Source organism: Podarcis bocagei, assembly GCF_964188305.1.
Source record: "Podarcis bocagei genome assembly, chromosome: 10".
NCBI lineage: Eukaryota > Metazoa > Chordata > Lepidosauria > Squamata > Lacertidae > Podarcis > Podarcis bocagei.
In genome coordinates this window covers 9,789,742-9,815,740 of record NC_138135.1, presented here as the reverse complement: position 1 = coordinate 9,815,740, position 25,999 = coordinate 9,789,742, and the positions used below count along the sequence as shown (strand labels likewise).

Sequence of the window (25,999 nt, the reverse complement as noted above, 5' to 3'; positions counted from 1 at the left end):
GACTATCTCATGCATCTAACAAAATGGTCTCCTGCCCATAGAAGCATCCTCCACAGAGAATCTATCGGTCTATTACAGGGTTGTGAGCCCCATGGCCCTCTATAGGTTATTGTACTACAACTCCCATCATCCCTGAGCATTGGTCATGTTGTCCGAGACTTCCTGGAGTTGGAGTCCAGCAACATCTGGAGTTCTCCATTCTTTGTTTGTAAGAGGCCATAAAATTCTGTGTTGTTTTGGCTGCAACTGACTTAGAACTGGAATGGTTGGAAGTGGACAACTGGAAGCCCCCATGATTCATTTCACTTCCATGTGGTTTCCTCCATATACCAAGACTAATCCATGAGGTCCCATAGAAAGGGGTTGTCAATGGCTGCTTTCCTAGCTTCCTTCAGCAATATACAGGCGAGACCTCAACTACACCGATACCCAGACAAAGGAACAGGCCAGACCTGGTAGCACTCATAGCTCTGTTCGGATGTTTTACTCACACATTCCACAAACACATGGAAATTGGGAGTGGGGCCACAGCACATAACCTCACTCCCTCAGGTTTGAACTGTTATGGGGAAGGTAAAAAGGTAAAGGGACCCCTGACCATTAGGTCCAGTCGTGACTGACTCTGGGGTTGCGGCGCTTATCTCGCTCTATAGGCTGAGGGAGCCGGCGTTTGTCCGCAGACAGCTTCTAGGTCATGTGGCCAGCATGACTAAGCCCCTTCTGGTGAACCAGAACAGCACACGGAAACGCTGTTTAGCTTCCCGCCGGAGCAGTACCTATTTATCTACTTGCACTTTGACGTGCTTTCGAACTGCTAGGTTGGCAGGAGCTGGGACCGAGCAATGGGAGCTCACCCCGTTGCGAGGATTCGAACTGCCGACCTTCTGATCAGCAAGTCCTAGGCTCTGTGATTTGACCCACAGTGCTACCCGCGTCCCATGGGAGGGTAGCCCCATGTTAAAGAAATAAAACCAGGGACAGGGTTGCGTGCCTGATGATGAAAAATGCATGCATTTGGTGACGAGGAAACCTGAATTTTTGCAATCTGTATGACTTGGGCAACTTTGCATAATTTATGCAGTTTTGCAGATATGCATACTTGTCCTTTGTCATAATTTATTTATTCTGCCATTTTTATTATTCTGCATTGTTCACTCTGCTTCTGCTTATCACAAGGGAAGGCAATGTGGAGCGCCCACTCCTCTCTTCCTTCTGATATTTCTTCAGGCGTTCCCCATGGGCTTTCCCAACACACTTTTAGAATCACCCCAGCACCTCAAGGTGCACCTGCCAAAAATCTACCTTTGACTCAACAATTAAAGGTGTAAGAACCTGTCCTCCTTCACACCCAATCACCCACAAAGAGTGGTTTGGGCAAGCAATGCCATGCTGGCACAACTATCTTATTCTTACTTCTAAAGGGGACTCGGCAGTGTCCCTTTATATAAAGGTCATATACTCAAACAAAAGGCAGAGAAAGCGGGAAATGGCCCTGCGTGAGTCTAGCAGGCTTCGCAAACTGCTCATTTCAGTGAGCATAAGGAGATGAGCATTCAGGACAGCAGGACAGCCAGCATTAATAAGCATTCAGCTAGGATTCCTACCCCAGCTGGAAGTTGCTCACTTTGAGACATATTTCTTTCCGCCTTTAACTTTTTTATATTAAAAAAATCACCTTTGCTTACAAAGAACGATCCATCATTACCACAATCCTGGGCATCAAGTAAAGCTAAGATAAATGCTGTTTTTCACTATCCAAACATGTACAGTGGACGCTCGAGGTGCAAACGTGATCCGTGCGGGGTGCACGTTCGCAACCTGCAGCGTCCGTAACCCACAGCAGCACGTCTGCGCATGCGCGGGTTGCAATTTGGGTCTTCTGCACATGTGCAAAGCACAATTTAGCGCTTCTGCGCATGTGCAACAGCCGAAACCCGGAAGTAACCCATTCCGGTACTTCCGGGTTTTGGCGATCCACAACCCAAAAAAATGCAACCTGAAGCGTCTGTAACCCAAGATATGACTGTATTTGTCTTCAAGTGGTTAAGCCAAGGCCTGTAACTGGAACATGACCTGAGATAAGGTTAGATTCACAAGCAGAACAACTGGCTGTTGGAGAAAGAAAAGGGGAGGAGGGGAAAAAGAAAGAGAGTGTGTCAGAAAAAGAGGAGAGGGAAGGAAGGAAGGAAGGGAAACAGTACACAATGGGAAAAACAAAAGTGGTTTCCACATTGCAGTGCTAGTTTGAATCAAGGAAATCTGGAAAATTTTGATCAATTTGTTATTTTATCATTTTATTACGTTTGAGTTCTGGCAGTTCCCTCACTGCAAAAAGTGAGGTTACAGGGAACCAGGCAGAGGGCCTTCTTGGTGGTTGCATCCACCATTCAGAAAGCCCTCCCATCAGATGTCAAGGAAATAAACATTTACCTGGCTTTTAGGAGACACCTGAAGGCAGCCCTGTACAGGGAGGTTTTAAATGTTTGATGTTTTATTGTGTTTTTAATACTTTGCTGGAAGAGTGGCTGGGGCAACCCAGTCAGATGGTGGGCATATTAATAATAAAATGATTCTAACTCATATTTGCACCCTCCCAGGTCGTGTACACAAGAGTCACCCACTTTTTTAGCACAACAACACAGTGTGGTAGGCCCAGTCAAGCAGAGAGTGCCTTCTGCACCCACCTGGCACTCTTACCACTGCACTACACTGTGCAGCCGAGGGGGTCACTACACTGGCATTGTTGGCAAACAACCAAGGAAGTGGGGGCAATTGGCAGACCCCCAGCTGGCTCCACTCCACCGGCCGGTGTCCCGGACGAACCCCAGTCCTTGGTGCAGCATGAATCAGCGACCTGAACTTCCAAAGCTAGGGCACGCTCTATTCAGCAGAGATAACACTATGCAACAGAAGCAGCAGAAGAGGCCGTGTGAGCATATTTACAAGCAGTTTATTCAGCATAAGGAAAACATGTCCAATCTCCTTGGACAGCTTAAGCAAAAGCTATACACAAAATGGAAGTTACCAGCAAGCTGTGCTGGAGTGTAAACAGGCATGTGACATACCACATTTCTACACGTCTGTTCTTAAGGTGGAATGGAATATCCCAACAGGCATAACTCACTGACCCCCACATAGGAGAATCCATCCAACAGCATGAGTTTCTGGGTGGCCACGGCCGCTTCAAAAAAACCCACCTGAAACAGGTACACTGGCACTTCTTCTCAAGAAATAAGCCACATCCTGATGGAGAAACCCTGCTCTCTCCAACCATCTTGAGCCTGCCGCAGTGCCTGCTGCCTGATAGTTTCTTCCACAGCTTCGGAATGCGCTTGAACAATGACACCAATCAATCCCTGACAGTTTCGCGCACTCAGTGTGAAGTAGCGAGGGTCTGTGAGACACCGATAGCACGTGTTGCTTTTTTGCAACATAGGTTGGGGGCTCAAACAGCTGAGAATGCATTTCAGCACTGCATTCCGGGATGAGTACAAGAGGAATGTCATCATGGCATATGAAACCTTGACCCTGCGCTTTGACCCACAACTGTGTGTGAGAGTGAGAGAGGAATAGAGAGTTCGCGCACTCAGAGGCTTCCATGCTTGCTTCGATGAATGGAAGCCTGCTTGGAGCACGTCCTCCCTTCCGTAGAACTGAATGGTGAAGGGCCTATACAGGAAAGAGCTTTGGTGCCTGCAAAGGATGGCTGCAGTGGGGCAATGACTGGACACCCAGGTCCGGGATAGCTCAGCTGATGGAGTCTCAGATTTGTAATCTCAGGTCATGAGTTCAAGCCCCAGGTTGAGCCAAAAAATCCTGCATTGCAGGAAGTTGGGCTAGATGACCATTGTAGTCCCTTCCAACTCTACAATTCTGTGATTCTAGATGGGCTATGGGCCTGATCCAGAAGGCTTTTCTTATGTTCTCCAATGGACACCACCTCTCCACAATCTCAGGTGAAGTCTTTCGCACCAGCTGCCCTCAGATATACAGTGGTACCTCGGGTTACAGACGCTTCAGGTTACAGACTCCACTAACCCAGAAATAGTACCTCAGGTTAAGAACTTTGCTTCAGGATGAGAACAGAAATCATGCAGTGGCTGTCACGGTCCGGGTTCAGGGGCGATCAAAGTCCCGGCTGGGGATGTCAGGACTGGGGGCAAGATGGCAGGGTGGGAGCAGGAATGGGAGTCCAGAAGCCAGGAGTCAGAAAGCCAAGAGTCCGAGGGTCAGGAAGCAAGGAGTTACTAAGTCAGGGATCAGGGGTCCGAGGATGAAGAAGAAGAAGAAGAAGAAGAAGAAGAAGAAGAGGAGGAGGAGGAGGAGGAGGAGGAGGAGGAGGAGGAGGAGGAGGAGTTTGGATTTGATATCCAGCCTTTCACTCCCTTTAAGGTAAAGGGTAAAGGGACCCCTGACCATTAGGTCCAGTCGTGGCCGACTCTGGGGTTGCGGTGCTCATCTCGCTTTATTGGCCAAGGGAGGCGGCGTACAGCTTCCGGGTCATGTGGCCAGCATGACTAAGCCGCTTCTGGCTAACCAGAGCAGCACATGGAAACGCCGTTTACCTTCTATGATTTTATGATTCCCGCCAGAGCGGTACCTATTTATCTACTTGCTCTTTGGTGTGCTTTCGAACTGCTAGGTTGGCAGGAGAAGGGACCGAGCAATGGGAGCTCACCCCGTCGTGGGGATTTGAACCGCTGACCTTCTGATCGGCAAGTCCTAGGCTCTGTGGTTTAACCCACAGCACCAACCGCGTCCCTTTAAGGAGTCTCAAAGCGGCTAACATTCTCCTTTCCCTTCCTCCCCCACAACAAACACTCTGTGAGGTGAGTGGGGCTGAGAGACTTCAGAGAAGTGTGACTGGCCCAAGGTCACCCAGCAGCTGCATGTGGAGGAGCGGTGAAGCGAACCCGGTTCCCCAGATTACGAGACTACCACTCTTAACCACTACACCACACTGGCAAGGAGCCAAACACAGCAAGGCAGGGAACGTGTTGCTGTGGCAAAGAGCTGAAGGGAAAATGCTGACCTTATATCCCTTCCCAGCTCTTGCCACCAGGTGCTCTGAGTTACCAATTGGCCTCACCTTTGCGGCCACGCCTTGCCTCTTCAGAACAAACTTAGGAAGGCCCCAGTCCTGCAGAGTCCTATTGGTCACAGGGCCTGGCTCCTGCACGCACACCTGACAGCGGTGGCAGCAGCGGGAGGCCCTATTAGCTAAAGTGGTACCTCAGGTTAAGAACAGTTTCAGGTTAAGAACAGACCTCTAGAACGAATTAAGTTCTTAACCTGAAGTGCAACTGTACTATTAACTGGAGACTGAGATCGAGACTTTTCGCATGTGCCACATGAACTAAACTAATGCTCCTCTCCTACATGCTGTTGCTGTGCATACCACCCCATCAACAGGAGCCATTATGCTAGACTGCTGATCTGGCAGCCTTGCCTGTGCATATTTATTCTTATTAAGTTCCATTTTCGTTTTGCTCTCTCCCAAGGGTGGTCGGGTGACAACAGTTAAAAATAACAAAACGCACTTGCAGAATCCCACAGCTGCTTGGTCCTGGCTGTTGAATACCAAAAAGGAGGGTCACACAGCTCTTCCAAAAAGTGCTCAGCCTCAGACCTGGTTGGACCTCTGGAGGGAGGAAGTTCTATAGTTGTGCAGTGCTGCTGCTGTTCGAATTTGGCACATGGGTGATAATAACCTTATGGACTTTCACAGCCGCAATGCAAAGGAGACAAGGCAGTCCCCAAACAGCTGAGGCTTTTTAGAGCTAAAACTAACACCTCCAGTTGTATAAGGAAGACAATGAGGAAATGGTACATATGCTGTAGTGCTAATACCCTTTCCAAGAGGACCAGGCCACCCTCATTCGTGCCTTAATAGCTTCCAGATTGGATTAATTGCTGTAATGTGCCCTATGCAAAACTGTCTTTGAAACGTGCTGAGAAAACTTCAATGGGTTCAAAACTCAGGCACCGAAGTAGTAAGTACGGAGCACAAGATTCCATGTTATACCATCTCTGTTAGCTATCAATTTGTTTCTGAGTCCAACTCAAAATCTTGGATTTGATCTTTTAAGTCCGTAATGGGCCTGGGCCTAGGATACCTTAAGGACCACTCCCACCCGTAGGTTAAGGTTACCAGTTTTTTTCAATGAAACCAGGGGCACTATGAATAAACAAACAAACAAACAAACATTTTTTTTAAAAAAAAGAGAGGAAAAAAGTTATTTAAAAAATAAAGAAGTAGTATCTTCTCTTCTGCGGTCTCCTCTGTTGTGCATCCTTCCTCTGCATCCCGGCCTTTCTTGGAGCGCTAGCCATGCTTCCCCCTCCCTCTCCCTCCTTGCACTGTGGTCCCCTACAGGCTTACTCGGGAACAAGCGTTAGCAGAAACCCCCTTCTCCTGCTGCTGCCCTGCCCGCCTGTCTGGGCGTCTCCTGCTAAGGAACCGTCCAGCGGCCGCCCATCCACGCCGTGGCACGCCCAGTCAACGGGTCCAGGACAGAGCCAGCGACAAGCTAGCGAGAGGCCAATGATGAGCTGGCCAACAAGCTGATCCTCTGCTTGCAAGTTGAGGAGCACAATGGCGAAGCCGAGCAGCAGCCGCAGTCACCCAAGCACCATCCAGAGGCCGAGCCCAAGCCGACGGCCTTGGACAGCGGTGCCAATGGGAGCTGAGCGCCAAGTCATAGCGGCGCACTGAGCTCAATGGCCCCAAGCAGCTCTCGCCCGGCAGCGGTGCCCAGCACCGCGCCTCCACCCCCTACACCGAGTCCCCATATGTGTCTTGTGTGCAACACATCATATGGGGACTTCCAGCGAGGCAAAATGGTGGGCGCCACGGCAGCAGGCAGCTCCTGAAGCCAGCCAGAGCCTACTGCGCTACCAGGCTGGCTCTGGGCTGCTGAGGCTGCCGCTGCCACGTTTCCCGGGGACATTAGATGAAATCCGGGGACATTCTGGGGATGGAAATTGTCCGGGGACAAATTTGCAAATCCAGGGACTGTCCCCGGCAACCCTACCGTAGGTGCCTATTCAACCCATTATATCAACAGTGGACACTCTTCAGTGTGTGCTTTCTCCATCTGAAGAACGATGAGAGGGTACAGAGGAGAGGGCCTTTTTTGGTTGCACAGTTGGGCAGGGAATGCCCTCCCAGGGGAAGCCTGCTTAGTTATAGCTCTGTCCAGATGTAAGAACATGGCTCCAGCTGACACCAATCTGCATTTTGACTTCTGCGGGCATGCCATGACTTTTTCTGCTTCGCTGAGCATAGAATCGTAGAGTTGGTAGGTGACTTCAAAGGCCATCAAGCCCAACTCCCTGCAATGCAGGAATCATAGCTATTTTTATTTTATTGAAAGTATTTCAATGGAACAAAGTAAAATAAAAATAAAAAGTGCATGAAGAGAAGAGGCAGGTATGTTATATCGCAATATATCCCTACAGTTCCAATTCCATATATGCTTTTCTAGTATATAGGTACGTACATGTAAGAAATCACAGCTAAAGAATCACCAAGAGATGCCCACCCGATTTTAGCAAACTGTTGTTCCGCAGGTTTCAATATGAGAACACTGATTTTTTAAAAACTGCTTTTTTAGAGAGGGGGTATCAATACCCAGGCAGAACTTGTGGTACTGATATCAAATAACAGATTTTTTTTTTTAAAAAAAAAAATGTGCTCCCATGTGATCCACCCCAGCAAAGAAGTGAGCCGCTTATTCCACACTGCAGCGTTATTTGTTTATTTCTGTTTATTTCAATTATTTGTATAGTGCTTGGATCACAGTAGTGCCCAGACAGTCGTCAAGGGCAGCCCAACCGTGAAGTTGGAAAGGTCTGGATGAGGGCTTATCCACACATACCTTTCCTTCTACGCTTTCCAGGCACGGTCCACGATTTAAAGCTCCGTGTCTGAGCATCCTTTCTTTTCCTCCAGAGCTTTCCCCATGAAAACCCCCACTTCATAGCTCAATCGGAACAAAGTCAACCTGCAGAAAACCCTAATAGCTGTTTGCTCCAATGAAGCTTTAAAGAGCAGATTTTTGCAAGAAAAGCTCTGGAGAGAGAAATAGGTGGGCATTTGGACACAGAGCTTTAAAGCATGGACCTGTGCCTCAAAAGAACATGGCAAAAGGTATGTGTGCCTAAACCCTGAATTGAAATATCATGCTTTAGAAGGATCTTCCTTTATAGCTTGCTTGCTTGCTTCCTCTGGTACCCAAGAAAAGTGTCGTGAGACAAAGGTTCTTGAGAGCAGAAGAAGCAGCAAGGCCTACAAGGCCTACAGAATCATTCAAGCCTAAGCCTGCTAACTGCTGTTATCAGCAAACTGCTAAGTCACTGTGACTCATGACTTATCTTGGGCGCTGACTCGTTCTCCCTGTAAAAGTAGCCAGTCTCTCTATGGGCCTCAGTCAGAGAGCTGTATGGATTGTGTATGGAGTAGTCTGTGGAATAGTGCTGTTGTTGCTGCTATGTAAAGCTAAGGCAGACAGAGTGGCTCCATGACTCTAGTAAATCAGTAATAATAATAATAATAATAATAATAATAATAATAATTTATTTATATCCCACCCTCTCCAGCCAAAGCCAGGCTCAGAGTGGCTAACAACAATAAAAATAGCACAGTTCACGTAAAATCACAATCAATTAATTGAAACACATTCTAAAATCAATTCATTGATTTTAACTCAGTAACTAAGACTATGCCTCTGTGAAGAGTCAGATAGCTGCTATGAGCACTCTGTGTATGCTCTTTAACTATGCTGTTTCTGAACAAGTTTATTTTCTTCAGTAAAGTTTCACTCTGTTTATAAAGAAGACTCTGCGTTGATTATTTCACCGCTGTGCAACAAAAAGATGGTCCATTTCTATGCTTCCTCTGGCTTTCTGCATCACAGAAAACTTGAGGTCGCTTGTCTCCCAACACCACTACCACCACAAGCAAACGCAAATTTAACACCAGTGTCTACTGCCTTTCCCTTAAAGGTAAAGGGTAAAGGGACCCCTGACCATCAGGTCCAGTCGTGACCGACTCTGGGGTTGCGGCGCTCATCTCGCTTTATTGGCCGAGGGAGCCGGCGTACAGCTTCCAGGTCATGTGGCCAGCATGACTAAGTCGCTTCTGGTGAACCAGGGCAGTGCACGGAAAAGCCGTTTACCTTCCCGCCGGAGTGGTACCTATTTATCTACTTGTACTTTGACGTGCTTTTGAACTGCTAGGTTGGCAGGAGCTGGGACTGAGAAACAGGAGCTCACCCTGTCGTGCGGATTTGAACCACCGACCTTCTGATTGGCAAGCCCTAGGACCTGTGGTTTAGACCATAGCGCCACCCGCGTCCCTTGCCTTTCCCTTACAAACCCACAAAAAGCAGTGATGGAACTGATGCCAGGATCTCTGTCCAACTGCCTGCTCCTGAATGCATGGATCAAGAGCCAGGTCATTAAAAGATGAAACGCAGGAGGGAGAAAAAACACACACAACAATGATAGAAAACCCCAAAGATGATGGAGGAGGGAATCGTGGGACTAAAGATTGCCGACAGATGGGTGAGGAGCTCAGCTCCTGAAGGAAGAAAGAGATGGGTTTGCACTGTCTTATCACGGACCGGCTGCTATTCCAACAAGCTCCCTGATAACATAGAGAGCTTAATCAAATATGCAAATGAGGTCCTATCTGGAGAACGATGGAATGGAAAATAAATGCAGAGATTGTGCTTTTGAAGGCGCAAGGAGGGGTGGAAGGTTTCCCCCACCCCTGTCTCATTCTGACAAAATTTGTTTTCAAAAGATTAAATGAAAGCAAAACTAATTAGGAGAATCACCCATAAGCCTGTAAGTGGGGTCAGAAGGCGAGAGGCGCAGGAATGAAAGGCAGATGCAAAAGGCACTGGAAATAGCGGAAGAAATTGAAGCAGGAGGGGGGGTGGGAAGGAGAGGGGGCGACACGCCACCAAATGCAAGATGAGAGTCGAGGGTTAGGGTTAGGCCGTTCATTGGGCGTGAATCGAGAGTTGGGCTGATTGAAAACATCCCAACTTTGCCATCCATTTGAAGGAAGGCTAGAGAACTAGTGGCTCATGGCGTCCTTATATGGGGAAAGGAAGAGAGTCATTTATCTGAGCAATGAGTACAGTGGTACCTCTGGTTACATACTTAATTCGTTCTGGAGATCCGTTCTTAACCTGAAACTGTTCTTAACCTGAAGCACCACTTTAGCTAATGGGGCCTCCCGTCGCCGCAGCGCTGCCAGAGCACGATTTCTGTACTCATCCTGAAGCAAAGTTCTTAACCCGAGACACTATTTCTGGGTTAGCGGAGTCTGTAACCTGAAGCAAATGTATCCCGAGGTACAAAGAAATCTGCCTTGCACTGAGTTAGGCCACTGGCCCCTCTAGTTTCGTACAGCCTGCACTGGCAAGCAGTGGCTCTCGAGTGCTTCGGACAAGAGTCTGTCCCATAACTGTCAACTTTCAGGTGGTCAGGAGCTGGGACCGGAAGACGGGAGCTCACCCCGCCGAGGGGATTCGAACCGCTGACCTTACGATCAGCAAGTCCTAGGCACTGAGGTTTTACCCACAGCGCCACCCGCGTCCCAGTATGAATGGCTAGTAAGCACCATTCAATTATGCATATCTTAGGAATCAAGGTGGATTTGATTTGATTTTTAAGCGGTGTGCAAAAATCCAGCCCTGAATTTCCACGCATCTCCCCGCTTTTCTGCACCATGGTCTCAGGAGCCCATGTCAATTCTACTGTGCGAGATCCAGTCATCTATGCTCTCAGGAGCTGTGGGCAAGGAGCTGAAAGTGGGATTTCCACCCTGCTTCGAGCTTGTGTTAATTCAGTCTTATTTTGACTGCTCAGATCTTTACAGCTGTTTGTTGTTGTGGGTAGCAAGGAAAGGGAAATGGACTTGTTTATTTCAAAACACATTCTCGGAGGAAAACACAGCCAAGGAACGAGCAGGACTGTCGTCATGTGTGGGCTTGGATAATTGGGCAGGGTGCTTGCAGAATACCAAAGCAGCTTGATGGACAGGGAGACAGTTTTTTGTTTTTGCTATCAAAGTATTGTTATGAGGAGGAGAAATCCCTAGGCTTTTTCTGGGTGTGTTTCCATATTCCAGGAACTAAGTCCACTTAACTGTGGCCAAGAAAGGGAACAGTCTTGAGAGATGAGACCAGGGGTGCCATTCAGTCTAGCATGCCATCTTCAGTAGCAGCTATAGCCACACAACTGCTCAAAGTCAGCCGCATTATCTGCTGCTCAGAGGCATACTGACTCTGAGCACACTGATTGGTTAACAGCCACTGAAAGGCCTGTTCCTCATTATTTTTCATATCTAAACTACTGTTCCTGATCATGTTTTATGGTGAGGAAATGCACAAGGTAATTGTGCACTGAGCTAAGAATGCGTAACTGCTTTGCAGATTTGCTTCCTACAAAACACGATTAGGCCATGTAGCTTAAATATGACAGTAATGGGGAACAGGACCTCTTTTGTTTGTCCTGAGCGAGCCTGCTTCAGTAGAATTCTAATATCTTGAGTGAGAAAGAGAATCATTTCTCTTTCTCCCCTTCCTTGCCCCATCTGTAATTTTGAAAACTATCATGTCCTCATTCCAAGCCCGTCATCTTTGTTCTAAATTAATCTCTCTTCTCCTTGGCATCTCCGCCTTCCTTTTTTTAATGGGGCTGGACTCTTGCGCTTTATCCGATGTTCTGATTTTAGAGGCATCTCAGCGTGTCATTGGAGATGCGGATCTTGTGACCGTGGAATGAGATTTGCAAATGGAAGATCTAATCCCCTCCAGATCCAATCTCTACTTCAAAGACTGGCAGCACTTGGCTGCCGGTCGTGTTTCGTCAGCGGTGCTGTGCTGTGCATTTTTATTTGGCCAAAGAACAAGCTTCAGAGCAAGAGGGGGGACGTTCTTGTTGGAGCACCATCCGGGAAGGAGACGAGGGGAGCCACACCATTGTGCACTGCAGCGTCACTGCAGAAGCACGTTGGGAAATGTTCAGCTCAGTGGTGTCTTGTGATAGGCAGGGGCTGTGGATTCCCCACAAAGTCCTTAATGTGAGCATCATGAGGACCAAACATGATGTGACAGCAGCAGACATTTTCCTTCAAAGGGAAGAGGAAGGAGGCCAAGGTGAGCAAGGGTCTGGAAACCTAGCCTTATGAAGAACAGTTGAGGGAACTGGTGTTGGGATACTGCCAGGGAGTCCAAGGCAATCAGGAAGCCTTCCACGTCGTCTCCGGACGATCTCCGGTCTCCCATTGGAACAGCATCAGTCAATTAGCGACACAAGCCTCAGACACATTCCAGGACTCATGCACACCCTTTCTGCAGAGTTTCCACAACGGAAGATTCACCCAGGAGAGCATATTTACAGCTTTATTCAATGTTGGGCAGAACAAAGGAAAAACATGACTGCTTGCATCCATGTCGAGGAAAACAGCCGGAACAGAAGCTATATACAAAACGGAAACTCCCAGTGAGCAGGAAGTACACAGGCATGTGACACACAACAGCCTGTTCCCTTTTTAAGGAGGAACGGAAATATCCTAACAACTGGGTATGTTTATCCTGGGGGGAAAGGAGACTGAAACATGGCCATCTTCAAATATCTAAAGGGCTGTCACATGGAAGATGGAGCAAGCTTGTTTTCTCCAGCTCTACAGGGTGGGACTCAAAACAATGGCGTCAAGGACTTCCGGGTTAGCGCCATCGGCAATGGCGGAGTTCCTCTGACCGAGAGGAACCCGCTCCGCGAAAATCGGGTCTTGCCGCCGCGGCGAAGGCGGAGACCCCTCAAAAATCCCAGGCGGAGGAAGCCTGGGAACGTGGGATTCGGCTGACACCAAGAGCGCCTCCCCTACTCGCAGGGAAACCCTTTTTCAGGGATCCGAAGCGAAGTGGGGTGAGTGGCGCGGTGTTTTGAATCGACCGCTACTTTTACGGAGTGAAGCCGCACAGCCGTTGCCGGAAAGTGCTGACTTTTTCCTGTAGACAATTGGATTCTAAACAAGTACCGGTGAGTAGAACGGAAAATTGGACTACGAAACATTTTAATTTGGCACCGAAGCGGGAAGGTTCTAAACAGGAAGTCCGCCTTCCGCTTTTGTAAATAGATTGAAGCAAAAATTTTGCAAGCTAAAGTCTGAAAAGTCGTATATAAAGGACTAAATTTCCTTCAGTTAAAACCACCAAAACCCCTCTTGGAAGCAGGAGAAGAGGGGGAGAATCTTAGATTGTTTAAGCCTGCAGGAGAGAGAGTAAAGAAAGATAAATTTCCACCATCTCAAACCTGGGAACGGTGTGTCAGAGACAGAAATTTTGGGGGAAGTTCATTGACTGTGAATGAAACGTCTTTTGACAGATAGTTAAAAAAGAGAAACATATTGATCCCAATGTTGCCTTTTGCATCCAAAAGAAACAAAATATTTGAAAAAAGAAAGTAATTTTCTTTTGTTGGACCTGCTTTCAAAAGATGGATACAAATTGAAATTGTCTCCTCTAGAGGGAGCTTGTTAAACTGTTGCTGGAGTCAATCTGGGGAATTTCACAGAAGTGGAGATTAAGGATCGTGAGACCAGACATTTGACCTTGGATAAGAATGTGTTTAGAAGAAGTTTTGGTGCTTGCCCTTTGCAAGACAAGCGCTTTGTTGGAGCAGCTGCATGAGAAGATGGATTTGATGACTGTTGCAGTCAATAATTTTGGACAAACAGTGAATACTCACATAGAAACCATTCAGGAACCAACCCAGGAATCTGTTTTGACAGGGCAAGTGCAAGTGCAGAAGATAATGGAGGAGGTTGTTGTTGAACCTCAAGTAACACAGATGGAGAGACCCGAGGCCCTGCAGGAGCATAAGCTGCTGTTTTTGAAGACTGAACCTGGAGAAAGTCAGATTTGGAGAGAGGGAGCATTGTTTGGCTTGGAAATGGGAAGTTGGTTGGATCCCCCTAGGCAGGGACGTTTTGGCTTTTGGGATTTGGTTTTGGGCCGGGGGGGGTCTGGAGTTGTGGGGGCTCTTAACTTTGGAGGGACTTTGAAACATGCTTTTAAATACTTTCTGGATTACAGTGCTGACTGTGGAGAATGGGCTGACCTGTCGAGGGGGGATGGAGATATTGTTGGGTTGGAGTCTCGCCAAGACCTACTCCTCAATGAGAAAGGAAAGAAATTAAGAAAAAGGTCAACAAAAGACAAAGTAAAGTGCAGGTATAAACAAGAAGAAGATCTGCAGAAGGGACATGGAAAAGACTTAAGAGCCTCGGACACAAGATCACCAGGTTGATGGACTAGATGGAATGCATAGAAAGGACTGACAGAACCCGAGACCAGGAAGAAGAGACGTTGGATGAAGATTGGAAGAAAGTTTTTAAAAATTTATTTTGAGAATTAGTGTAAAATTAATGAGTGTTAGGAAAAATGTTGGAATGAAACTATTTGGCTTTAGTAGAAATGATATAAGGAGTTATGTACAAATAAGTATTAAGTTTTAAGTTTTAAGGCTTTTTATGGTAAGATAAGGTTAAAATAAATTAAGGTAAATTTAATGACAGAATATAGTGAAAGATGGAAAGGATTTGCTCAGTTAATTAATAGGTTACACTGTTATACAACAAAAATTGAGAAAGATGGAAAGAATTTGCTGAAACAATTAATTAAACTAGAATACAAAAAGGGAGGTGTGAGGAGGTCAATGAAACAAGTAAATGAAAGATAATGATATGGAATATTGGATGTGTGTTTTAATGTTATTGTTCTTTTTTGCTATATTGTTGTATTGTTTTTTATGTTTTTTTCTTTTTATATATTGTAATGTATGTCCTGTTAAATTTTTTGTTGTTTTCTTTTCTTCTTTTTTCTGTAATTTTTAAACTTCTAATAAATATCATTTTTTAAAAAAAATCAAACCAATGGCTTCAAGTTGCAAGAAAGGAGATTCCAACTTAAACATCAGGAAGAACTTTCTGACAGTATGATATGGCAAGGAGAAGTTGGAATGTTTAACCTTTCCCTGCCTAGCCAGTTCCGCTTCTGAACATTCTCTCATCCGTCACTATTTCACCAGTTAGGTTGTCAGTATGTGTTTCCTGGTCAAGCAGGGAGGAGCTGTTGAGGGGAAAGTTACAGAGAAGAAGCGGTGGGCTGGAGAAAAATTGAACTGGAAAAGACCCTGATGTTGGGAAAGATGGAGGGCACAAGGAGAAGGGAACGACAGAGGACGAGATGGTTGGACAGTGTTCTCGAAGAGACCAATATGAGTTTGTCCAAACTGCGGGAGGCAGTGGAAGACAGGAGTGCCTGGCATGCTCTGGTCCAGGGGGTCACGAAGAGTCGGAAACGACTAAATGACCAAACACACATCCTGCATGGTCAATCCTGCAAATGTTCCGGTTGCCACTTCTCGTCAGCAGGCAATATGGAGTAGTCGGGAATCTCTCATCTGCTGTTAAACACCTGGTTCCATTTCATAGCAACAAAAGCCCATGCTCCTGGCCTATGAAAGAATCTCAGGTCAGAAAGAGCAGGGCAGCATCTTTGCTATGGACAGGAGGGAGAAAACTGTTTAGTTCACATAGGAAGTCAAGTCTATTCTCAAAACAATATATGAACCAAAATGCTGCCATCCCTCTGGATTTTGTCAGGCAGTTCTCCAGCCAAAATATGTATACATGTGTTATATTAAGGGAAATCCATTGCTCAAATGTGTGTATTAAAGGTGTGTATATGAAAAATGCATCAAAGGGTGTGCATTAGGAGAAATTTGCATTAAAATGCAGGAAAAAATTCAGCAAGTGTTTTTTTTAAGCAAATCACAAACCGGTGTGGAAATGTAGAGAACTGAAGACTGGGAACATGAGAAAGGAGGAGAGACAGGAATCGGCAGAATTGCCCATCCCTAACAGCTAACTAATGACTTTACAGAGGTGCAGCAGTTGTGTCCCATCCTACAAACTTCCTTGACAAAGGGTGAGAGTCATTTTGCTCCCTTCTTCGCAGGGCTCTGGCACTTTGTCGATGTAATTGCAATCCAAAGAAGGAAACACTCTCACACTAAACCTTGCACCTCTTGGCCATCAGTAACAGAGTCTAATGGATGTTTTCCATTGATTTATAGGAGCCGAACACCCCAAGCAGCACTTTTATGTAGGTTCTCATTGCTAATACAAACTCTACACTAAGCTTTTCTCAAGTCATCTCCGCGGAGTGCGCCCTAATGGTCAGGCAGGATAATTCATTATCGGCACGTCTTACAAGTTGTCATCTCAACCATCACATAGAAGCTTCTTCTTCTGCAATGCAACTGGCACCTCTATAGCTCCATATATCAATATTGCATGACAGTCCAAGGCAGGGTGGAGGGAGAACTCCTTGAAGACAAATATTCTAAAGCCAACTGGAGCAGGAGGGAGGTAATTACTAGGAATGGGATTGGCCCTAGACACTACCCATCTATATATATCAAAGGCAAGGTGCCACAATATCTTTAACAACCACAGGTGTCCCAGGCACCTCGTAGCATCGCATCGGAAGGTAAACTCACAGATGACAGATGTTCACTCCAAACTTTTAAGACAGCGTTGAAACCTAACAAGTCCTTTGCCCTGCAGTATTTCACATTTCCTCTTGGAAATCCCACTCCATCCTACGCCTCGTTCTCCTCTGTTCTATCTGTCTTTCCCCTTTTCCTTTGTTGTCTTGGTTACGTGGCCAGGCTCCTGATATGCTGCTCATTTTCATTTTAATAATACACTCTTGTAAAGCACAATATTTTACTTCAATTGCATGTGTCACTGGGAAAAAAATCCTTTGACGTGGATGACATTTGTATATCAACCAACTGGTGCTGCTTTATGATTCCAGGTACTTTGCAAGAGTTTCACGAATCGGATGTCTCGGAAGCCTGAAATATGATCTGTATCATCTTTTATATGAACGTATAAACAACAAACATCAATCAATTCTGAAACTGCATGAGGGAAAAGGAGGCGAGAAAAGTTTTCCTAACTGCTGTCTAAATTCCTTAGCAACAAGCCAGCAGGTAGAATGGACTCACATCAAAAGGAAAACACATCACAAGAGGATGATGGTGGTGGTGATTTATTCAGCACTTTAGAATGTCCAAGTGCCCATATCTTGTTGCAATTCTTACAAGAGCCCAGTAAGAAAGGCCAAGATTTCTGTCTCTACATTTGCTTGCCAAAAGCCACCTAATGAACTCATTCTCAAGTAAGATTCAAGCATGGATGTCCTACTAATGGTACCAAATAGTAGACACAAGATCTACCCACCAGGGAAGAATGGCAGATGAAGCTGATGGACTACATGGAACTGGCAGAAGTGACTGGCAGAATCCAAGACCAGGGAGAAGAGTCGGTGGAATAAGACTGGAAAAAATTTAAAGTGCCGTATTTTTCGCCCTATAGGACGCACTTTTCCCCCTCCAAAAATGAAGGGGAAATGTGTGTGCGTCCTATGGGGCGAATGCAGGCTTTTGCTGAAGCCTGGAGAGCGAGAGGGGTCGGTGCGCACTGACCCCTCTCGCTCTCCAGGCTTCGCGGACCTCTCTGCAAGCAGCGGGAGCGCTCCCGCTGCTTGCGGAGAGTTGCCTGCATGCCGAAGTCTGCGCGCGCTGATCTCAGCGCGTCCAGGCTTCGCGGACCTCTCCGCAAGCAGCGGGAGCCAGCGCTGGGCTCCCACGGCTTGCAGGGATCTGCCTGTTTGGGGGCTGGGGTCGGGGGAAGCTTGGGCCTCCCCCGCCCCAGCCCCGCGCCTGGGGGGGAAATAATTTTTTCCCCTTTATTTCCCCCCAAAAAAACTAGGTGCGCCTTATGGGACGGTGCGTCCTATAGGGCGAAAAATACGGTATATTTACAAAAATATAGCAAAATTAATGAATGTTAGAAGGATGCTGGAATGAAGTTACATGGTTTTAGCAGAAATGTTATAAAGAATTAAGTAAAAATGGATTGTTAATGGGCCAAAGTGTAAAATTTAAGGTCAGATTGGGTTAAGGTAATTTATAGAACAAAAATTGAGAAAGATGGAAAGGATTTGCTGAAATAGCTAAATTGAATTTGAATACAAAAAAGGGAGGTGTAAGGAGGTCGATGAAACAAGTAAATGAAAGACAAAGACATGGAAATACTGGATGTGTTTTTAAATGTTTTTGGTTTTTAAATGTTTTTCTTCTTTTTTTATTGTGCTGTATTGTTTTGTATTCTGCTTTTTATTTTTTTGATGTATTGTAACTTTTTACTGTCTCTTTTTTCCCCTTTATTTTGTAATTGTTAAACTTTTAATAAATATCATCTAATGGTACCAAATAGTATGGGAAACAGCCTTACTAGAAAAATTAACCAATAAACTGAAACTGACACGGGGACAAATAGAAGAAGACGCCTTCATGCCGGTATGGCTCCCCTTTATCACATACACAGCCCAAACAGACGACGACAAGAATCCACCAACAGCATACGAATCAATATGGCTAACCTGATTCAAAAACACCCACCCACCCCACTCGCACATGACAACAAAGTTCACCACAGACAATCACAAACAAGCAACCACACCCTAGGCCAACCCCAACTTCTCTCACCACCAAAGGAACACAAGCGAATAGCAAAGAGAACCCACACAAACGACACTGACACAAAACCCCACATTAAGTAAAATCGAAACATCGCCACCTGACCCCACCCACCCACCATGGCCCCCTCCACCTCTTCCCCCCTTTTCTTCCTAATGTCACACTAATGTTACTGACCTGTAGAAAACGTAACTTGAAAAAAGAGACATTGCACATACAATGGGCGCTTCATTTCTGGAGGGGGGAAAGTGCGTCCTATAGAGCAAAAAATATGGTATGAAGATGCACTATGCGCTATCCATGTATAAGATGACCCCTTGTTTTAATCTTCAAAAAATTAGGAAAAAATATAGTCTTATACACGGGAAAATGTGGTATATCAAATCACGTCCCTAGTCCCAGGAGAGCCCACGAAGCCCCCTCTGGCCTGCTTCCCCCTCCATTTCTGTTCCATTATGTTACTATTTATCAAGCTGGATAGCTCAGCTGGTTAGAGTATGGTGCTGATGATGCCGTGGTTGCAGATTCACATCCCTGCATTGCAAGAAGTTGAACTAGGTGATCCTCAAGGTTCCTTCCAGCTCTGCAATTCTGTTATTCTATGATCTATATGCGGCCTTTCAGCCCAAAAGGCTCCCCAGGCACCTCTCAAGAATAAACAGTTACATAAAGGTAAAAGGGACGCGGGTGGCGCTGTGGGTTAAACCACAGAGCCTAGGACTTGCTGATCAGAAGGTCAGCGGTTTGAATCCTCGCGACGGGGTGAGCTCCCGTTGCTCGGTCCCTGCTCCTGCCAACCTAGCAGTTCCAAAGCATGTCAAAGTGCAAGTAGATAAATAGGTACCGCTCCGGCGGGAAGGTAAACGGCGTTTCCGTGCGCTGTTCTGGTTCGCCAGAAGTGGCTTAGCCATGCTGGCCACATGACCCGGAAGCTGTTTGCCGGCTCCCACAGCCAATAAAGTCGGTCACAACTGGACCTAATGGTCAGGGGCCCCTTTATCTTTACCTAAGGTACCCCTGACCATCAGGTCCAGTCACGGACGACTCTGGGGTTGTGGCGCTCATCTTGCTCTATAGGCCGAGGGAGTCGGCGTTTGTCCACAGACAGCTTCCGGGTCATGTGGCCAGCATGACTAAGCCACTTCTGGAGAACTAGAGCAGCGCACAGAAACTAGAGCAGCGCACAGAAACTTCATTTACTTTCCCGTCGGAGCAGTACCTATTTATCTACTTGCACTTGACGTGCTTTCGAACTGCTAGGTGGGCAAGAGCTGTGACCGAGCAATGGGAGCTCACCCCGTTACGGGGATTCGAACCGCCGACCTTCTGATCAGCAAGCCCTAGGCTCTGTGGTTTAGACCACAGCGCCACCCACATCCCTCAAACAGTTACACACAAATACAATAATGTGAACGTGAACAATGCAAGTGATAGAAATCCAAAACATTTCCTGCACTCATTGCAGCAAAGTCTGTATTAATATTATTTTTGCTTCATCCTTCTTAGGCAACAACTAATATAACCCCACCACAAAGTATTTCCTCTCCCTCTACACATCAAATGTGGATGCCAATTTGATGGTCTTATGTCTGGAATAGCAATGAGCACAGCTAGGAGGTCTTTTTTCCTTTTCTTGTTACACCTTCGTGCTGCGAAAGGGTTCCGGCTTGATTGGGAAGAGGGCGGAGAGGAAGAAAAGGCTTCAAAACCAGAAAGGACCCCTTCATCCTTTTTTATTATTTCTTTATCAGAGAAAGAAGACAAGCACGGAGACCAAAACTTTCAGATCTGTCAGAAGCATCTGTGTGGAATTATTTGTTGCTTATAACACTCACCCCCCGATGCAGTCCCTGCAAGCAAAAGTCCCTATATATGAGGTGGAAATAGAAAGGCATACAGTTCTTTTAAAGCTGAGCAAAAAAGATGGGGTGGGGGTGTCAGAGGGAGAAACAAGCAAACCCCTACTGACACAGCCCACTGAAGAATTTAGTAACTCCAAAATTCAGAGAAAATGAATAGAAACAGAATCTAACAGGGCTGACACCTCGATGTTACACAAGCGCATTTTCCATGCTACCACTGAATTGGGGTTTTCAGACATAAAATGAAAAGACAAAACTCCCAGTTCTAACGCACGATAACCCATAATCTAAGCCGGGGTGGACAACCAGTATTGGCCTCCAGATATTGATGGATTCCAACTTCCCTCTGCCCCAGCCAACAGTCAAAGATGATGGAAGTTGTAGTCCAACAATAAGACCACAGGTCACCTGTCCTCAATCTGTCCTCACCTTCCACACCTAGAGAGGCATGTGCAAAAATGAAGGCTCTTGTGTGCAGGACTCTCTGCCTTTAAATAGTCTCCTGGCCTAGTCTCTCTCCCACTTTAAGTAAGTATTAAAAGGCATTGTTTTATCATTTGCTTTCTCGCTTGATTTGGCATTGCCCCCTATTTCCAGGTTAACTTCTGCATTCTTTTTGCACTCTGTCACTCTCTCACAAAATAGGCAAATCCCCACCCCCATCTCTCTTGTCCTTTTGCATCAATCTTTTCTTCTTCTTCATTGTGAGCCTGAGTGTAAGGACATCATGAGTTGCATCCAACTAAGGTCTACGCAGAGAAGACCCACTGAAATGAATGAACCTAAGTTAGCCATGTTCATTATCAACTTCAAAGATTAGGACAGGATACATAAACACACCACATACACAACAAATGAATAAAAGGAGATTTGCCATATTTAAGTTAAGAACTTGCTGGCTTTGACATGCATACCTAGTGCACAGAAGGCCTTTTTAATTTTCTTTTCTTTTTAACAGTAACTACAGTGAGCTGATCAGTGATAATGAGTTTTAACCTCATGCGACTTGGAACGTAGAGCAGGCAGTTGCTCCTCCCCTGCCCTCATTAAATGGTACCACCGCTGCTGACATCACTATCCTGAGGACCAAAACCCAGGAAGGGTCAAGTCAATCACTAGGAGCAGTGTAGAAATGCAGTATTGCTCGTGGAGAGCAGCGACATCATGAATATGGATTTCAGACTTTATGTCATGCTTGGAGGAAATAATCCCATCTAAACTCCAAATGATCTCCATCCAAGGAGAAGGTTCATTCTACAGTTCCTTTTTTAAAAAACTGTTTTAAGGAAAAAAACAGCCATTTAATCATTCATCACTAGAAAATTTCAACATTCAAAAAGACCCAGTAAGTTAGCAAAGGTACAACATTCCACAAGAAGGCAAGTATCTCCACTTCCGAGAACAGAATACGTGAGTAGACAGTTAAACCACCAGGCAGAGCATACCAAGCCAATCTCTCTCCACTGGAAGGTCACCTCCAATGGATCTTGAGAGACAATCAAAACAGCTGCCAAAAACTCAGAGTTAAATGCCTCCTTCAGCCTTTGCTTTGGCTCCAGAATACAAATACTGATGGCCCCACATGATAAATTGGAATAGATGTAATAGAGGAAAGCCGCAGGAAAGACAAGGGTGAGCTTCCCATTCTCTTGGATGGTGCCCAAGGAAGATCAGACCCTGAGGAAAGGACGCCTATTTATATCCAGTCCCTGGTGGCAACCCAGTAAATACAATCAACAAAGAGTTCTGTGACACTTCCAAGACTAACAAATTTATCGAGGCATAAAACTTTTGTAGGACAGACTATGTGTTCTACTCTGAGGCTCTGGCCCAGAACAGCTTGTGCTGAAATCAATTTGTTAAGAAGTCTTTAAGGTGCCACAGAACTAACAAATTTTATTTTTGCTGCAAAGGATTAATATAGTCACCCCTCTGGAATTTGTCACTGGTCAACAGAACACTTAACACGATTTCCTTTTCACTGGAAGGAATGGGAATAAAGTCTACTTTCCAGAAAGCCATCAGTAACTTCTGCGACGGATTAAACTCAGGCATTCCACCACATCATGCAATACACGAGCTGGCTTTAATAAATCATCTTTATCGTACTTCCAAATGCGACATCCTAGGGCAGTAGCCTTCAGCTTTTCCAAGCCAAGGAACCACCTTTAACTCACATTTGGTGAGACATTTCTTAATTTTCTTTTACCATATTGGTATGCTGATAGTCCTGCTGTTGTGATCTTAGATCAGGTTGTGACCTAGTCATGATCCCTGATCTGCGAACTGAAGACCTGTTGTCCTAAGACACATTCCACTCAACAGATTGCAGAATTGTTGTGCTAATTTGCTTTGGCTTAGGCCTGTTCCCAAATAACTGCTCTCTCTTCATTCACACAGGCCAAACTTTGGCAGAAATAGTCCTCAGATAACATAAACCTATGCATCCATACCATTTCACAAGTCTTCTTTGCTACGGACCACATCAAGTTAGGAAAAGCCAGGCCTACCTTTTTCAGCTTGCCACTCTTGGTGCCCACGAAAGCCAGGGAGTGGTTCTTATAGACATAAGCAATGACGGACGTCATCCTGTCCTTGTCTTCTGTTAAGACGGGGAGTCCTCGTACCATTTCGGATACTCCGAGTGGGGCATTCATATCCAGGCCACAGAAATTATCATCAATTGTTAACAGCTGCAATGAAAGGGAGAGAGTGAGAGAGAGAATATCTGTTAAGGGGAACCTTTCTAATTTCTCAAATATTTTGCAAAAAGAACCTTTCTAATTTCTCAATTATTTTGCAAGTGGGCAGTGAACAACAGGAATTGTTTTGATGGCCACAACTGAAGCTAGCCTTTCTCTTAAAAAGAGCACTGAGCGATAGGGCGGTGCCTATCAGAAAGGTAAGGTCTCAGTTTGTGGAACGCGGGTGGCGCTGTGGGTTAAACCACAGAGCCTAGGGCTTGCTGAGCAGAAGGTCGGCGGTTCGAATCCCCACAACGGGGTGAGCTCCCATTGCTCGGTCCCTGCTCCTGCCTACCTAGCAGTTCGAAAGCACGAAGTGCAAGTAGATAAATAGGTACTGCTCCAGTGGGAAGGTAAACAACATTTCCGTGTGCTGCTCTGGTTCGCCAGAAGCAGCTTAGTCATGCTGGCCACATGACCCGGAAGCTGTACGCCGGCTTCCTAGGCCAATAAAGCGAGATGAGCGCTGCAACCCCAGAGTCGTCCATGACTGAGCTTAATGGTCAGGGGTCCCTTTACCTTTACCTTTAAGGTCTTAGTTTGTGGAATACGAATTTGTGGAAAGAAATAAAGCAGTGTTGGGTTTTGGGGAGCTGGGCTGGCAAAAAGCCATCTCGGGCATTTGTGAGACATCATGATGCTCCTTTCGGATTGCCATTTTATGTCACCTGAATTACTAAATGCAAAATATTCCAAAGAAAAGTAGAGTGTGGGTGAGCGAATCTGTGTATTTCTGCTCTGGGTCACACTCATTTGTTTTTCCCCCTGGTTCTGTCCCGTTTGTTCATGAAACTGCAGATTATTACTTTTCACATCCTCTCAAAATACACTTTGATACACCTCTGAGAACTGTGCCACGACTTTCATTTTGAGAAATGCAAAATGCAGTCGATAGCTAAGTTCCAATCTGTGCATCAGACAAGAAGTGCAGAGCTGGACACCGCATACAGGGATTTACAAGATCAAATTCCTCAACCATCCCTACAAGTCAGCCAGTTCAACTGTTGTGCCTTGGAGGCGCCCAGCGCTTCCTTTCAGAATCAGTGCCTCTGGTGGTCAGGCAGTGATAAGGCAGTGAGTGCTACCACCATGGCTCTTTCCAAGTGTATGAGTCCGGCCACGGAGTCTAACTGAAGGATGTGACATGTTTGTCAGCATCCCAAGCTACCATCAGTCCCAAGCAGGCCGTCCAAGCAGGCCAGGTGAGACAGAATATATAAGTAATAGGGTTCACAAAGCCAGTAAGCTGCCTAGTACAGCTAAGAAGAGCTCATTAGGACCAAGGCAAAGTCTGAGTTGCATGGATAGTCATACAAGGAAATTTAAATTATACAGAAACAGGAGATGGCATTGACCAAGCAGGGAAGGCAAAAGATTGATTAAGCCATTTGGAGTCTAGGAGAACTACAGCAAACCCTCCAAGTGTCCTTATTCTCCAGGGACAGTCATGGATTTACAGAAGTCATCTCAGTTTTCTGATTTGATTCTGCAACGTCCTGCTTTTCCTTAGGATGTCCCTATTTTCATCAGAGAAATGTTTTAGAGTATGGAGTTATGCAACCCCTGAGCCAAGGAGATAAATAACTATACAGTGGTACCTTGGTTTACGAACTTAATCCGTTCTGGAAGTCCAAAGCATTCTTAAACCAAGGCGTGCTTTCCCATAGCAGCGGGGGACTCAATTTACAAATGGAACACACTCAACAGTAAGCAGAACATGTTCTGCTTCCAAGGCAAAGTTCACAAACCAAAACACCTACTTCCAGGTTTGCAGTGTTCTTAATCCAAGTTGTTCATAAACTAAGCTGTTCTTAAACCAAGGTACCACTGTACACCCTTTCTTCTTCTTTGGCGATCACTTGTAGCCGAGTAAGATTGTCTTCCATAAACACGGTTTTAACAATGAGCCCGTGACTGTGGAGGCCAATTCTGGATCCACACATCCTTCCACAGTGGGGACATTGGTTTCCAGGTGGGAGTTGATAAATAATAAAGCGAGATGAGTGCCGCAACCCCAGAGGCGGCCACAACTGGACCTAATGGCCAGGGGTCCCTTTACCTTTACCTTTATATATGTTGGAAGCTGCCCAGAGTGGCTGGAGCAATCCACTCAGATGGGCAGGATATATTATTAGTAGTAGTATTAGTAGTATTGGTATTATTAGTATTATTATCCCTATTTTCATCAAGGGATGCTGCAGCTGTCAAGGGAGAAGGAGCAGAATGCCAGCTTTGCTCCTGGATCTGTGGTTCAACACATCCCCTGCAGCTCTGCATCCTGACATTGGCAGCTGAGTCCTCTTGCTGACATCACAGGGGATCTCTTGGCATGAGGTGCCAGACAAGGATTAAAGCCATATCCTTTTTCCCTCCTCCGGATTCCGCATGCACTAGGAAGCAGATTGGCAGCACAGTGCGGAGTCCAGGTGCCAAGGAAGCCTGAGCCATTGCCTAGCAATGGCTGGAATGAGCCTCAACTGTCCTTTAAACATCTGCTTTAAAATGTACCTCTCCAGATAATTGCGATCACAGCCAAATCCACATTTTGGGAGAAATCCTAGCTGAAGGATTAGCACCTCCTCCTGCCGTCCCTCCTCGCTTTCACTTTGGCAGTCCGTCTGCCCCTACGTCAGAGCTTAGCCAGGCCTCTTGGAAAGGGAGGCCTATTACTGAATCCTACAAAAGCCCCTGCCTCAGGGACTGGGGCTGCTACTGGCCGGCTGTAAATCTGTGATCAGCTCGCTTTATTCCTTCGGT

At 46.0% G+C, this 25,999-nt stretch overlaps 1 protein-coding gene across 1 annotated transcript in view; it reads right to left on the bottom strand.

The window, feature by feature from the left end:
* PLXNA4 (plexin A4) overlaps positions 1 to 25,999 on the bottom strand; it is a 623,585-nt gene that overhangs the window by 527,103 nt on the left and 70,483 nt on the right. Inside the window, exon 3 of the mRNA XM_081209755.1 lies at positions 23,009 to 23,191. Within this exon, the coding sequence (XP_081065881.1) occupies positions 23,009 to 23,191 (183 nt within the window). The remainder of the gene's footprint in view (positions 1 to 23,008; positions 23,192 to 25,999) is intronic.